A 13,937-nucleotide genomic window follows, 5' to 3' on the forward strand; every position below is an offset into this window, starting at 1 on the left:
GGGTTAGGTTTATATGGGTGGGGTTAGGTTTATATGGGTGGGGTTAGGTTTATATGGGTGGGGTTAGGTTTATATGGGTGGGGTTAGGTTTATATGGGTGGGGTTAGGTTTATATGGGTGGGGTTAGGTTTATATGGGTGGGGTTAGGTTTATATGGGTGGGGTTAGGTTTATATGGGTGGGGTTAGGTTTATATGGGTGGGGTTAGGTTTATATGGGTGGGGTTAGGTTTATATGGGTGGGGTTAGGTTTATATGGGTGGGGTTAGGTTTATATGGGTGGGGTTAGGTTTATATGGGTGGGGTTAGGTTTATATGGGTGGGGTTAGGTTTATATGGGTGGGGTTAGGTTTATATGGGTGGGGTTAGGTTTATATGGGTGGGGTTAGGTTTATATGGGTGGGGTTAGGTTTATATGGGTGGGGTTAGGTTTATATGGGTGGGGTTAGGTTTATATGGGTGGGGTTAGGTTTATATGGGTGGGGTTAGGTTTATATGGGTGGGGTTAGGTTTATATGGGTGGGGTTAGGTTTATATGGGTGGGGTTAGGTTTATATGGGTGGGGTTAGGTTTATATGGGTGGGGTTAGGTTTATATGGGTGGGGTTAGGTTTATATGGGTGGGGTTAGGTTTATATGGGTGGGGTTAGGTTTATATGGGTGGGGTTAGGTTTATATGGGTGGGGTTAGGTTTATATGGGTGGGGTTAGGTTTATATGGGTGGGGTTAGGTTTATATGGGTGGGGTTAGGTTTATATGGGTGGGGTTAGGTTTATATGGGTGGGGTTAGGTTTATATGGGTGGGGTTAGGTTTATATGGGTGGGGTTAGGTTTATATGGGTGGGGTTAGGTTTATATGGGTGGGGTTAGGTTTATATGGGTGGGGTTAGGTTTATATGGGTGGGGTTAGGTTTATATGGGTGGGGTTAGGTTTATATGGGTGGGGTTAGGTTTATATGGGTGGGGTTAGGTTTATATGGGTGGGGTTAGGTTTATATGGGTGGGGTTAGGTTTATATGGGTGGGGTTAGGTTTATATGGGTGGGGTTAGGTTTATATGGGTGGGGTTAGGTTTATATGGGTGGGGTTAGGTTTATATGGGTGGGGTTAGGTTTATATGGGTGGGGTTAGGTTTATATGGGTGGGGTTAGGTTTATATGGGTGGGGTTAGGTTTATATGGGTGGGGTTAGGTTTATATGGGTGGGGTTAGGTTTATATGGGTGGGGTTAGGTTTATATGGGTGGGGTTAGGTTTATATGGGTGGGGTTAGGTTTATATGGGTGGGGTTAGGTTTATATGGGTGGGGTTAGGTTTATATGGGTGGGGTTAGGTTTATATGGGTGGGGTTAGGTTTATATGGGTGTGGGGTGCTACGGTCAGGAAACCTCCACGTTGGCTCAGTACCTTGAAAGCTTTGCTTCTGTTGCTTGATCTTTGATCCGGTGATAGCGGCGGGCTGACAAGTCACTGGGCTGGTGCACCCTGGGCGATGGTTAATAACTCTCCGCTATTAGGGGTTTTGTTATCCATCGGCAAATGTCCTGACACATGGACGGGTTGAATAGCCTAACTGGCTTCTGGGCAGACGCTTTTGCGTCCAGGTCCGCCTACCAGTCGCTCCCTCTTGTCTGCCCTCAGACAGTGAGTGGATGTGACTCGCGCGGCGTCAGGTTTCGGCTCGGCGCCGGGCAACTCGTTACCCCAAATTGATGGGGCCGAGGACGTTTCGTCGCGAGGAAGAAAACCTCAATAAAAAATAACCCTAATCCCAAGGTCGGGCGTGCCGATGGGATGAATGGCGGGGGGGGGGAGTCCCGTCCCAAGCGCCCACTGAAGAGGTGGAGGAGATCAGGGACCTCACCCTGTTAAAAAAGGAAATCAATGAAAATGGCGTATAAGAAAACTACAATACCCCAGGAGGGTACCGACTCCCAAGGAGTCGGAGAATCCCTCCCCACGCCTTCGGGCGTGGGCTGCCCCACCGTATCTGGGGGGGGCACTTACCGCCAGAGGGACGCAAGTCCCTCCCAATTGTCGACACGGTCGACGAGCCGAGGGTCGCTAATCCTCGCGCCGACATCCGACGAGGACTACGACAGCCTTCCGGAAGCCACAATGATGGAAGACCTCAAGGACGGCAGGGGCAGTGTTCCCCGCAAACGGAAGGCGCTGGAGGGGCCTACACTAAGATCGCGAGGCCCCAAAATCAACACAGCCACGAGGGGCCGTCACGCTGGTCGGCGCACACAAACTTCGCCACCAAAGAGGAGGGCCGAAAACATTGACACGCTCCCTGAAAAGGGTGCAAAATTTAGCGAGCCCAAAAGAGGGCGTGCGCCGGCAAAGGCGACCAGTGCGGGGCTGAGCCAGGCTAAGGCCAGGCTATCACAAATGGCGTCGGAATTCGCCGAATTCGAAGATGAGGCGGACAGAGCGGCGGGTTATTTAAAAGATCCCCAAGAGAACACCAGTGAAGCCTCAATAGTGGACGGTCAACTGGAGGTGGTGCGCAAGGCGGCTCGAACCGTACTTGAGGAGGCCAAGAAGTCGGGCAACCTCAAGGGGACAACTTGGGCGAAAATGAAGGCCGCCTGTGCCGAGATCCTCGCAGCGGCGGATAAAATCTCGGACCGAGGCGAAGAGGCAGAGGCCATCCGCAAAATGGCGGCCGACAACAAGAGAATGCGGGAGGAGTTGGCGCTGCTCAGGCAGGAGACCAAAGCCCTCCGTACCGCATTCTCGGAGAGGAAGGCCCCCAATGCGGAGACCCTAGACTCGACGGCCGATATTATGGCCCAAGTTGACCGCTCCATGCGGTCGTTCGGAGAGTCCCTCACCAGGGACCTTTTCCTCTCTCTGGGGGGAATGATGAATGACCGCATAAAGGAGCTAGAAAAGAGGGCTATTGTTGCCCCTCAGGAGGTGCTGCGTCCACCACTTGCGGCTGACCGTCGCAATAAGGAGGCTGGAAAGGCCCATGATGCCAAAAAAGTTAAGGCACCCATACAACCCGGAAATGTGGGGGCAGTTGCAGGTTCCACCCTGATGCCCCCGGCAAGACCTGGCCCGGCGCCCAAAGCGCCTAAAGCCACAACGGCAAAGGCCCAGCAAGCTCCCTCACAGGATGCTTCTGGCGCCCCACCCCAGGAGGAACCCTCCCCCTCCTCCTCTTGGACGGAGGTAGTGAAAAAAGGGAAAAATAAGGGGAAGGGGAAAAAATCCTCCCCCCCTGAGGTGGATAGTGCGGCTCCTCGCCCTACGGCCCCCGTACCGGTCAAGCGGCAGTATGCCCTTCCCAAATCGACGGCTGTGGTGGTGACTCTCAAGTCGGGTGCCACAGTCGACTACAAAACGGTGATGGGAAGGGTCACCACTATAAAACTGGCGACCGTGGGTGTGGATCACGTGGCGGTGAGGAGTACGGCGACGGGCGCCAGAATCATCGAGATTCCCGGAAACGACAGCAGCGTTGTCGCTGACAACCTTGCTGACAAAATCCGGGACCTGGTGGGGGATGTGGCCGAGGTCACGAGGCCGTACAAAACGGCCCAAATTAAAATCTCCGGGTTTGATGAATCAATCACCCCGGAGACCTTGCGGAATGAGGTGTCCCTGGCTGGCAAATGTCCACCGGAACATGTAAAGGTGGGGCAGATCCGAATGACACGGGACTTTACCGGGGCTGTCATCGTGACCTGCCCAGTAGCCGTGGCCAACGCCCTCGTGGCAGACGGCCGTATATTGATCGGTTGGTCGTCTGCCAAAATCACTGGCCTGGAACCCCTGCCCATGCGCTGTTTCAGGTGCATGGGTTTGGGCCATACGAGGGCGCTGTGCCCATCACCGGTGGACAGGTCGGAACTTTGCCACAGATGCGGGAAAACGGGGCACCTCACACAGCAATGTGTTGAGAAGGAGCCCTGGTGCGCGGTGTGCCATCATGCCAAACTCCCGGCGAAGCACACAATGGGAGGGAAGGCGTGTAACCCCCCGCGCACCAGGGGACGACTGGAGCCCACCGGGCTAAAAAGAGTAGGCAACACAATGGAGCACTAATGCCCAGACGTCAGCACCAAGCACTTGAGCTGCTGCAGTGCAACATCAACCACTCCGCCCGCGCGCAAGATCTCTTGCTGCAACACCTGGCGGAGTGGGGCATTAGTGCTGCCATTGTGTCTGAGCCGTACTTTGTTCCCCCACTCCCTACGTGGGTAAGGGACACGGAGGGAGAGGTCGCGGTGACCATACCCCGGTTGGGAGACCGGCCTCCTCTGGTCAAGCAGAGTGCAGGCCGGGGCTACGTTGCGGCTAGATGGGGCGACATGGTTCTTGTCGCTGTGTACTTCGCCCCATCTAGACCGCGACGGGAGTTTGAGTCCCTCCTCTTAGAGGTGGGGCGGATTATTGCGGGAGCGGCGCCCATGCCTGTAATAGTGGCGGGGGACTTTAATGCCAAGTCTTTGGTATGGGGTTCCCCCGTCACTGACCTGCGCGGCAGGATCCTCTCCGACTGGATGGTGGCATCGGGGCTGTGTGTCCTAAACCAGGGCACTGCCAACACCTGTGTACGGTGGAATGGGGGCTCCATAGTGGACGTTTCGTTCGCTACCCCTTCCGCCGCTGCACGTGTCACAGGTTGGCGTGTCCTGGGGGATGTGGAGACCCTCTCCGACCATTTATATGTTCGGATGTCGGTCTCCAGACCGGCTTCGGTGCGGCCGCCCAGTCAAGATCGCAATCTCCCGAGGGACCGGTTCCGCAAGTGGAGCCTGGCCAGCCTCGACGCTGACTCAGCTGAAGAGGCGGCCATGATTGAGCGTTGGCGAACACAATCGCCAGACCGGTCCCTCGACGTGGAGGAGAGGGCCTGCCGCTTTCGGGCGTCGCTTGTCGCTGTCTGTGACGCCTCTATGAGGAGATCGGGTCCGCCGCCTAATAAAAAACGGGTGCACTGGTGGTCGGAGGAGATCGCCGTACTCCGACGCACCAGCAATAGTGCCCGCCGGGCATACACCCGGTGTAGGCGGCGACGGACGACCGTGGAGGGTGAGGAGGAGCTCCTGCGCACGGCACTTAGAGAGGCTAAGGAGGCCCTGTCCAAGGCGATTGCCAAGGCCAAGGACGAATCCTACAAAGAGTTCTTGGCCGCCTTGGACCGGGACCCGTGGGGGCGGCCGTACAAACTTGTACGGAACAAAATGCAGTGTGCCGCCCCGATGGCCTCTCTTGAACCGGAGCTCCTCCGAAACGTGGTGGAGGGACTCTTCCCCGAGGTCCCAGAGTTTGCCCCTCCGAGAATGGCTGCCCCGGAGCGGGAGTCCTCCGATATGATGGAAGTGCCGCCGGTCACTGACGCAGAGATGGAGCGGGTCATAGACCGACTCCATCGAAGCAAAAAGGCGCCGGGTCCTGATGGGGTCCCGGGCCGAGTCATACCGGTGGCGCTTATACACCTTGGGGATCGCCTGAGGGACTTATTTGAAGATTGTCTCCAAACAGGGCGGTTCCCAGGGGTATGGAAGGAAGGCCGGCTCTGCCTTCTGAGGAAAGAGGGTCGGCCAGAGGACTCCCCCAGCGGATGGAGGCCCCTTGTAATGCTGGATGAATCCGGAAAGATGCTCGAACGAGTAATAGCATCCCGGATCATCCGGCATCTTGAAAACAGGGGGCCGGACATCTCGGACCGCCAGTTCGGGTTCCGGACTGGGCGGTCTACCATCGACGCGATCGGGGCATTGAGGGATTTCTCGGAGAGGGCAACTGAGAGGGGGGGTGGGGCCGTGGCTGTGTCCCTTGACATCGCCAACGCCTTCGGCTCCATCCCCTTTGAGGTGATAAAGGAGGCACTTCGGTTCCACGGGGTGCCCCTTTATCTACGGAGGATCGTGGAGCACTACCTCACGGCGAGGGTAGTGCTCTACGAGAATAAGAATGGCATGATAACGTCGAGGGCAATGGTTTGCGGTGTTCCCCAGGGGTCGGTGCTGGGACCCCTGCTGTGGAACATCGGCTATGACTGGGCCATCCGCGGGGTCCTCTTGCCCCGGATGGCGGTCATCTGTTATGCGGATGACACGTTGGTCGCTGTCTGGGGCGAAGAATTGGAGGGGACCCTACGCAGAGCGGCAGTCGCGGCAGACCTGATGGTTTACCGCATCAGGCTGCTGGGACTGAGGGTGGCCCTCAACAAAACTGAGGCCATTGCCTTCGGCGGAAGAGGTTGGAGGCCTCCGGCTGGCGCGTCCATTCTAGTAGATGGAGAAAGAGTCCGGATGATGCCGAACATCAAATATCTCGGCATCATACTGGACCCACGGTGGGACTTCGGGGAGCACTTTAGGCGAATGGCTCCCCGAATCGTTGGTGCAGCGTCAGCACTCAGCCGACTGCTGCCCAACGTAGGAGGGCCGGGTGCCCCGTGCCGTCGCCTGTACGCGAATGTCACTCGCAGCATGGCACTGTACGGGGCACCGATATGGGCGGATAGGCTCTCCGCTGCCAACAAGGCCCTGCTTCGGCGGCCACAAAGAGTGGTAGCCATCCGAATATGCAGGGCCTACATAACAGTGGCGTGGGCGGCAGCCTGCGCCTTAGCTGGCACCCCACCGTGGGAACTGGACGCGCTGGCCCATATGGAGGCCTACAAGGAGAGGGCAAGGTGGCGGGCTCTGCCTGCCGCCGAAAGAGAAGTGGACGGCAGAGGCAGGGAGACGTGGGACCTGGTCGTGGCTAGGTTACGGGAGCGATGGAGGAGTGACCTCGAAAACTCCGAATTCGGAGTTCGCACCATCGGGGCACTCCTTCCATCGCTGGACAAATGGCTGGATCGACACCACGGCCAGGTGTCGTACAGGTTGGCACAGGTAATGACCGGGCATGGCTGCTTCGGTCATTACCTGTACCGTATTGGGAAAGAGGGGAGCGAGGTCTGCCATGAGTGTGGAGAGCCGGACGACACGGCCCAACACACTCTGGCAGACTGCTCAAGGTGGTCGGCGCAGCGGCAAGAGCTGGTGGAAATTTTGGGGGATGGCGACCTCTCGCTGCATAACGTCGTTGACAGGATGTTATGCAGCGAGAGGAACTGGGTGGCGGTTGCTTCCTTCTGTGAGACCGTCATCTCACAGAAGGAGGCTGCTGAGAGGGCGCGGGAGGAAGATCCAAACGCGCCCTCACATAGACGTGGACGGGGTGGCAGAAGGCGAGCACGTTACCGTGCTCACCTACTCCCCCAACAGGACCACTAATCCTGGGCAGTATGGGCGACTAGCAACTTACTAGTCGCCCAATAAAGCAAGATCCTCGGTAAAGCCGCACCGAGGAGCCAGAGGGCATCATGGTAGAATGCATAGCCGATCCCATGATGCCTTCGAAATGGCAGGAAGGAAGCGCCGGAGGGGTTTTAGTGCGGTAGTCTGGCACACTCGGTGCCAGGAGTCCCACACTCTCCCGGGTGAAGACCCGGGGGGTCGTCCGTAAATGGATTTCCCCTTCGTAACAAAAAAAAAAAAAAAAAAAAAAAAAAAAAAAAAAAGGTTTATATGGGTGGGGTTAGGTTTATATGGGTGGGGTTAGGTTTATATGGGTGGGGTTAGGTTTATATGGGTGGGGTTAGGTTTATATGGGTGGGGTTAGGTTTATATGGGTGGGGTTAGGTTTATATGGGTGGGGTTAGGTTTATATGGGTGGGGTTAGGTTTATATGGGTGGGGTTAGGTTTATATGGGTGGGGTTAGGTTTATATGGGTGGGGTTAGGTTTATATGGGTGGGGTTAGGTTTATATGGGTGGGGTTAGGTTTATATGGGTGGGGTTAGGTTTATATGGGTGGGGTTAGGTTTATATGGGTGGGGTTAGGTTTATATGGGTGGGGTTAGGTTTATATGGGTGGGGTTAGGTTTATATGGGTGGGGTTAGGTTTATATGGGTGGGGTTAGGTTTATATGGGTGGGGTTAGGTTTATATGGGTGGGGTTAGGTTTATATGGGTGGGGTTAGGTTTATATGGGTGGGGTTAGGTTTATATGGGTGGGGTTAGGTTTATATGGGTGGGGTTAGGTTTATATGGGTGGGGTTAGGTTTATATGGGTGGGGTTAGGTTTATATGGGTGGGGTTAGGTTTATATGGGTGGGGTTAGGTTTATATGGGTGGGGTTAGGTTTATATGGGTGGGGTTAGGTTTATATGGGTGGGGTTAGGTTTATATGGGTGGGGTTAGGTTTATATGGGTGGGGTTAGGTTTATATGGGTGGGGTTAGGTTTATATGGGTGGGGTTAGGTTTATATGGGTGGGGTTAGGTTTATATGGGTGGGGTTAGGTTTATATGGGTGGGGTTAGGTTTATATGGGTGGGGTTAGGTTTATATGGGTGGGGTTAGGTTTATATGGGTGGGGTTAGGTTTATATGGGTGGGGTTAGGTTTATATGGGTGGGGTTAGGTTTATATGGGTGGGGTTAGGTTTATATGGGTGGGGTTAGGTTTATATGGGTGGGGTTAGGTTTATATGGGTGGGGTTAGGTTTATATGGGTGGGGTTAGGTTTATATGGGTGGGGTTAGGTTTATATGGGTGGGGTTAGGTTTATATGGGTGGGGTTAGGTTTATATGGGTGGGGTTAGGTTTATATGGGTGGGGTTAGGTTTATATGGGTGGGGTTAGGTTTATATGGGTGGGGTTAGGTTTATATGGGTGGGGTTAGGTTTATATGGGTGGGGTTAGGTTTATATGGGTGGGGTTAGGTTTATATGGGTGGGGTTAGGTTTATATGGGTGGGGTTAGGTTTATATGGGTGGGGTTAGGTTTATATGGGTGGGGTTAGGTTTATATGGGTGGGGTTAGGTTTATATGGGTGGGGTTAGGTTTATATGGGTGGGGTTAGGTTTATATGGGTGGGGTTAGGTTTATATGGGTGGGGTTAGGTTTATATGGGTGGGGTTAGGTTTATATGGGTGGGGTTAGGTTTATATGGGTGGGGTTAGGTTTATATGGGTGGGGTTAGGTTTATATGGGTGGGGTTAGGTTTATATGGGTGGGGTTAGGTTTATATGGGTGGGGTTAGGTTTATATGGGTGGGGTTAGGTTTATATGGGTGGGGTTAGGTTTATATGGGTGGGGTTAGGTTTATATGGGTGGGGTTAGGTTTATATGGGTGGGGTTAGGTTTATATGGGTGGGGTTAGGTTTATATGGGTGGGGTTAGGTTTATATGGGTGGGGTTAGGTTTATATGGGTGGGGTTAGGTTTATATGGGTGGGGTTAGGTTTATATGGGTGGGGTTAGGTTTATATGGGTGGGGTTAGGTTTATATGGGTGGGGTTAGGTTTATATGGGTGGGGTTAGGTTTATATGGGTGGGGTTAGGTTTATATGGGTGGGGTTAGGTTTATATGGGTGGGGTTAGGTTTATATGGGTGGGGTTAGGTTTATATGGGTGGGGTTAGGTTTATATGGGTGGGGTTAGGTTTATATGGGTGGGGTTAGGTTTATATGGGTGGGGTTAGGTTTATATGGGTGGGGTTAGGTTTATATGGGTGGGGTTAGGTTTATATGGGTGGGGTTAGGTTTATATGGGTGGGGTTAGGTTTATATGGGTGGGGTTAGGTTTATATGGGTGGGGTTAGGTTTATATGGGTGGGGTTAGGTTTATATGGGTGGGGTTAGGTTTATATGGGTGGGGTTAGGTTTATATGGGTGGGGTTAGGTTTATATGGGTGGGGTTAGGTTTATATGGGTGGGGTTAGGTTTATATGGGTGGGGTTAGGTTTATATGGGTGGGGTTAGGTTTATATGGGTGGGGTTAGGTTTATATGGGTGGGGTTAGGTTTATATGGGTGGGGTTAGGTTTATATGGGTGGGGTTAGGTTTATATGGGTGGGGTTAGGTTTATATGGGTGGGGTTAGGTTTATATGGGTGGGGTTAGGTTTATATGGGTGGGGTTAGGTTTATATGGGTGGGGTTAGGTTTATATGGGTGGGGTTAGGTTTATATGGGTGGGGTTAGGTTTATATGGGTGGGGTTAGGTTTATATGGGTGGGGTTAGGTTTATATGGGTGGGGTTAGGTTTATATGGGTGGGGTTAGGTTTATATGGGTGGGGTTAGGTTTATATGGGTGGGGTTAGGTTTATATGGGTGGGGTTAGGTTTATATGGGTGGGGTTAGGTTTATATGGGTGGGGTTAGGTTTATATGGGTGGGGTTAGGTTTATATGGGTGGGGTTAGGTTTATATGGGTGGGGTTAGGTTTATATGGGTGGGGTTAGGTTTATATGGGTGGGGTTAGGTTTATATGGGTGGGGTTAGGTTTATATGGGTGGGGTTAGGTTTATATGGGTGGGGTTAGGTTTATATGGGTGGGGTTAGGTTTATATGGGTGGGGTTAGGTTTATATGGGTGGGGTTAGGTTTATATGGGTGGGGTTAGGTTTATATGGGTGGGGTTAGGTTTATATGGGTGGGGTTAGGTTTATATGGGTGGGGTTAGGTTTATATGGGTGGGGTTAGGTTTATATGGGTGGGGTTAGGTTTATATGGGTGGGGTTAGGTTTATATGGGTGGGGTTAGGTTTATATGGGTGGGGTTAGGTTTATATGGGTGGGGTTAGGTTTATATGGGTGGGGTTAGGTTTATATGGGTGGGGTTAGGTTTATATGGGTGGGGTTAGGTTTATATGGGTGGGGTTAGGTTTATATGGGTGGGGTTAGGTTTATATGGGTGGGGTTAGGTTTATATGGGTGGGGTTAGGTTTATATGGGTGGGGTTAGGTTTATATGGGTGGGGTTAGGTTTATATGGGTGGGGTTAGGTTTATATGGGTGGGGTTAGGTTTATATGGGTGGGGTTAGGTTTATATGGGTGGGGTTAGGTTTATATGGGTGGGGTTAGGTTTATATGGGTGGGGTTAGGTTTATATGGGTGGGGTTAGGTTTATATGGGTGGGGTTAGGTTTATATGGGTGGGGTTAGGTTTATATGGGTGGGGTTAGGTTTATATGGGTGGGGTTAGGTTTATATGGGTGGGGTTAGGTTTATATGGGTGGGGTTAGGTTTATATGGGTGGGGTTAGGTTTATATGGGTGGGGTTAGGTTTATATGGGTGGGGTTAGGTTTATATGGGTGGGGTTAGGTTTATATGGGTGGGGTTAGGTTTATATGGGTGGGGTTAGGTTTATATGGGTGGGGTTAGGTTTATATGGGTGGGGTTAGGTTTATATGGGTGGGGTTAGGTTTATATGGGTGGGGTTAGGTTTATATGGGTGGGGTTAGGTTTATATGGGTGGGGTTAGGTTTATATGGGTGGGGTTAGGTTTATATGGGTGGGGTTAGGTTTATATGGGTGGGGTTAGGTTTATATGGGTGGGGTTAGGTTTATATGGGTGGGGTTAGGTTTATATGGGTGGGGTTAGGTTTATATGGGTGGGGTTAGGTTTATATGGGTGGGGTTAGGTTTATATGGGTGGGGTTAGGTTTATATGGGTGGGGTTAGGTTTATATGGGTGGGGTTAGGTTTATATGGGTGGGGTTAGGTTTATATGGGTGGGGTTAGGTTTATATGGGTGGGGTTAGGTTTATATGGGTGGGGTTAGGTTTATATGGGTGGGGTTAGGTTTATATGGGTGGGGTTAGGTTTATATGGGTGGGGTTAGGTTTATATGGGTGGGGTTAGGTTTATATGGGTGGGGTTAGGTTTATATGGGTGGGGTTAGGTTTATATGGGTGGGGTTAGGTTTATATGGGTGGGGTTAGGTTTATATGGGTGGGGTTAGGTTTATATGGGTGGGGTTAGGTTTATATGGGTGGGGTTAGGTTTATATGGGTGGGGTTAGGTTTATATGGGTGGGGTTAGGTTTATATGGGTGGGGTTAGGTTTATATGGGTGGGGTTAGGTTTATATGGGTGGGGTTAGGTTTATATGGGTGGGGTTAGGTTTATATGGGTGGGGTTAGGTTTATATGGGTGGGGTTAGGTTTATATGGGTGGGGTTAGGTTTATATGGGTGGGGTTAGGTTTATATGGGTGGGGTTAGGTTTATATGGGTGGGGTTAGGTTTATATGGGTGGGGTTAGGTTTATATGGGTGGGGTTAGGTTTATATGGGTGGGGTTAGGTTTATATGGGTGGGGTTAGGTTTATATGGGTGGGGTTAGGTTTATATGGGTGGGGTTAGGTTAGGTTAGGTTAGGTTAGGTTTTCCTCCTACGAGAACAAAAAAAAAAAAAAAAAAAAAGGTTAGGTTAGGTTAGGTTAGGTTAGGTTAGGTTAGGTTAGGTTAGGTTAGGTTAGGTTAGGTTAGGTTAGGTTAGGTTAGGTTAGGTTAGGTTAGGTTAGGTTAGGTTAGGTTAGGTTAGGTTAGGTTAGGTTAGGTTAGGTTAGGTTAGGTTAGGTTAGGTTAGGTTAGGTTAGGTTAGGTTAGGTTAGGTTAGGTTAGGTTAGGTTAGGTTAGGTTAGGTTAGGTTAGGTTAGGTTAGGTTTTTTTTTTTTTTTTTTTTAAGTTTTCCCCTGGGTGTTACACCACACCCAGGGGGAGTTTATTGCAGTTTCTCTTTGTTATATGACAAAGACATTTTAAGACATGATTTTTTTTTTACATTTTATATGATAAAACTATGACTTGACTTATTTCCACACCTAGTCTGCTTAGTATTTACACAATTGATGGGTTTTAAGTCTCATATTTATACATAATTTTTGTTCCATTATTTTTAACATTTGATTAAGACAATTTGTTTCTATCTTTGGTCAATATTTTACTAATTAACTCACTAAATTTTATGTCGCGTCTTTGTACTTTTCTTATTATATGAGCTACTGCTTAAACATATTATAAATCACATACATTGATATACATTTATGAATTTTCTTCATTTGTTTATTATGCATGATTTGCGAATTTTAAGTATACAAATTAATACCAGCTAGGTACCTTGTTAAAGGTATTTCTTTTATTTAAATACCGTCATTTTACTAAGATCGTTTTGTTGTCAATACTTATCATTATCTTTACATTTGAGGGTATTTCTATTATTTAAATACCGTCATATAGTTAAAAATCCAAGTTGTGTCAATACTTATTAATTATTTTGTATATTACCTTACTTTTAAATTTATAAAAATAACAAGTCAATTTTAAAATGCATACCTATTTCTACTTAACCACTATAAAAACTTTGTAAAATCCTTATGTGTACAGATAAAATTTTGCATAATATTGCACTTCGAGTGTCTTCGTGTCAGCAAATAATGATTATTTGCTGATGCAGAGACCTATGCATTATTGTATACGTGAAGTCACGCCCTCCGGCCCACGCGCTCATGTCGCAGCATGCCCGTCATAATTGCATTATTAATTAACACATGATTATTAATTTAGCAATTGGTGTGCCGCGGCACGCCCGGCAAACCAGAGACCCTGACTCACGCGTATGCAATTCTGGACCTGGCGAGAGCCTCCCATCTTTGCCTGACCTGACAGACAGAGCTGAAGGCGTTGTGATTGTCACTTACCGCACTTCGGTCTGCCCGGCAGTTCAGGCACGATGGGACGGCTCCCGCCGTCCAGCTCTGGCACACCGCCCTCTGATGCTCCCCGCCGCAATGGCTGCACCTCTCAGCTGTCTCCCTGCAATGTCTCCTGCCGTGGCCGTAGCCCAGGCACATCGAGCACTGGACCAGCGGAGAATAGTCCTCCGCCTGGATCCGCTGCATGTCGATGCGCACTGAGCCGGCCACGACCACAGTCTTCCACATCTTGGGAGGGACACTTAGAACTATGTGCTCCAACAGCGGGTTTCGGGCCTTCTTTCTAAATTTGAACTCGATGGCCATGTCTTCCTCCTTAAGATCCCCAAATATCTTGCTATTTTGTTGCACTAATTTATCGATTATTTCTTCGTTTTTGTTTTTCAAAATAACATTTTTCAAGACGATAAGGGGGTTTTTGTTATGCACGTCT

The 13,937-nt window shown here is 50.6% G+C and overlaps 1 protein-coding gene across 1 annotated transcript; it reads left to right on the forward strand.

The window, feature by feature from the left end:
- Positions 1 to 1,884: 1,884 nt before the first annotated feature.
- On the forward strand, positions 1,885 to 4,053 carry LOC132903946 (uncharacterized). The gene has a single exon (XM_060953603.1). It carries the CDS (start codon positions 1,885 to 1,887, stop codon positions 4,051 to 4,053), a length of 2,169 nt encoding a protein of 722 aa, XP_060809586.1.
- Positions 4,054 to 13,937: the final 9,884 nt, after the last annotated feature.

Source organism: Amyelois transitella, chromosome 4, assembly GCF_032362555.1.
Source record: "Amyelois transitella isolate CPQ chromosome 4, ilAmyTran1.1, whole genome shotgun sequence".
Taxonomy (NCBI): Eukaryota; Metazoa; Arthropoda; class Insecta; order Lepidoptera; family Pyralidae; genus Amyelois; species Amyelois transitella.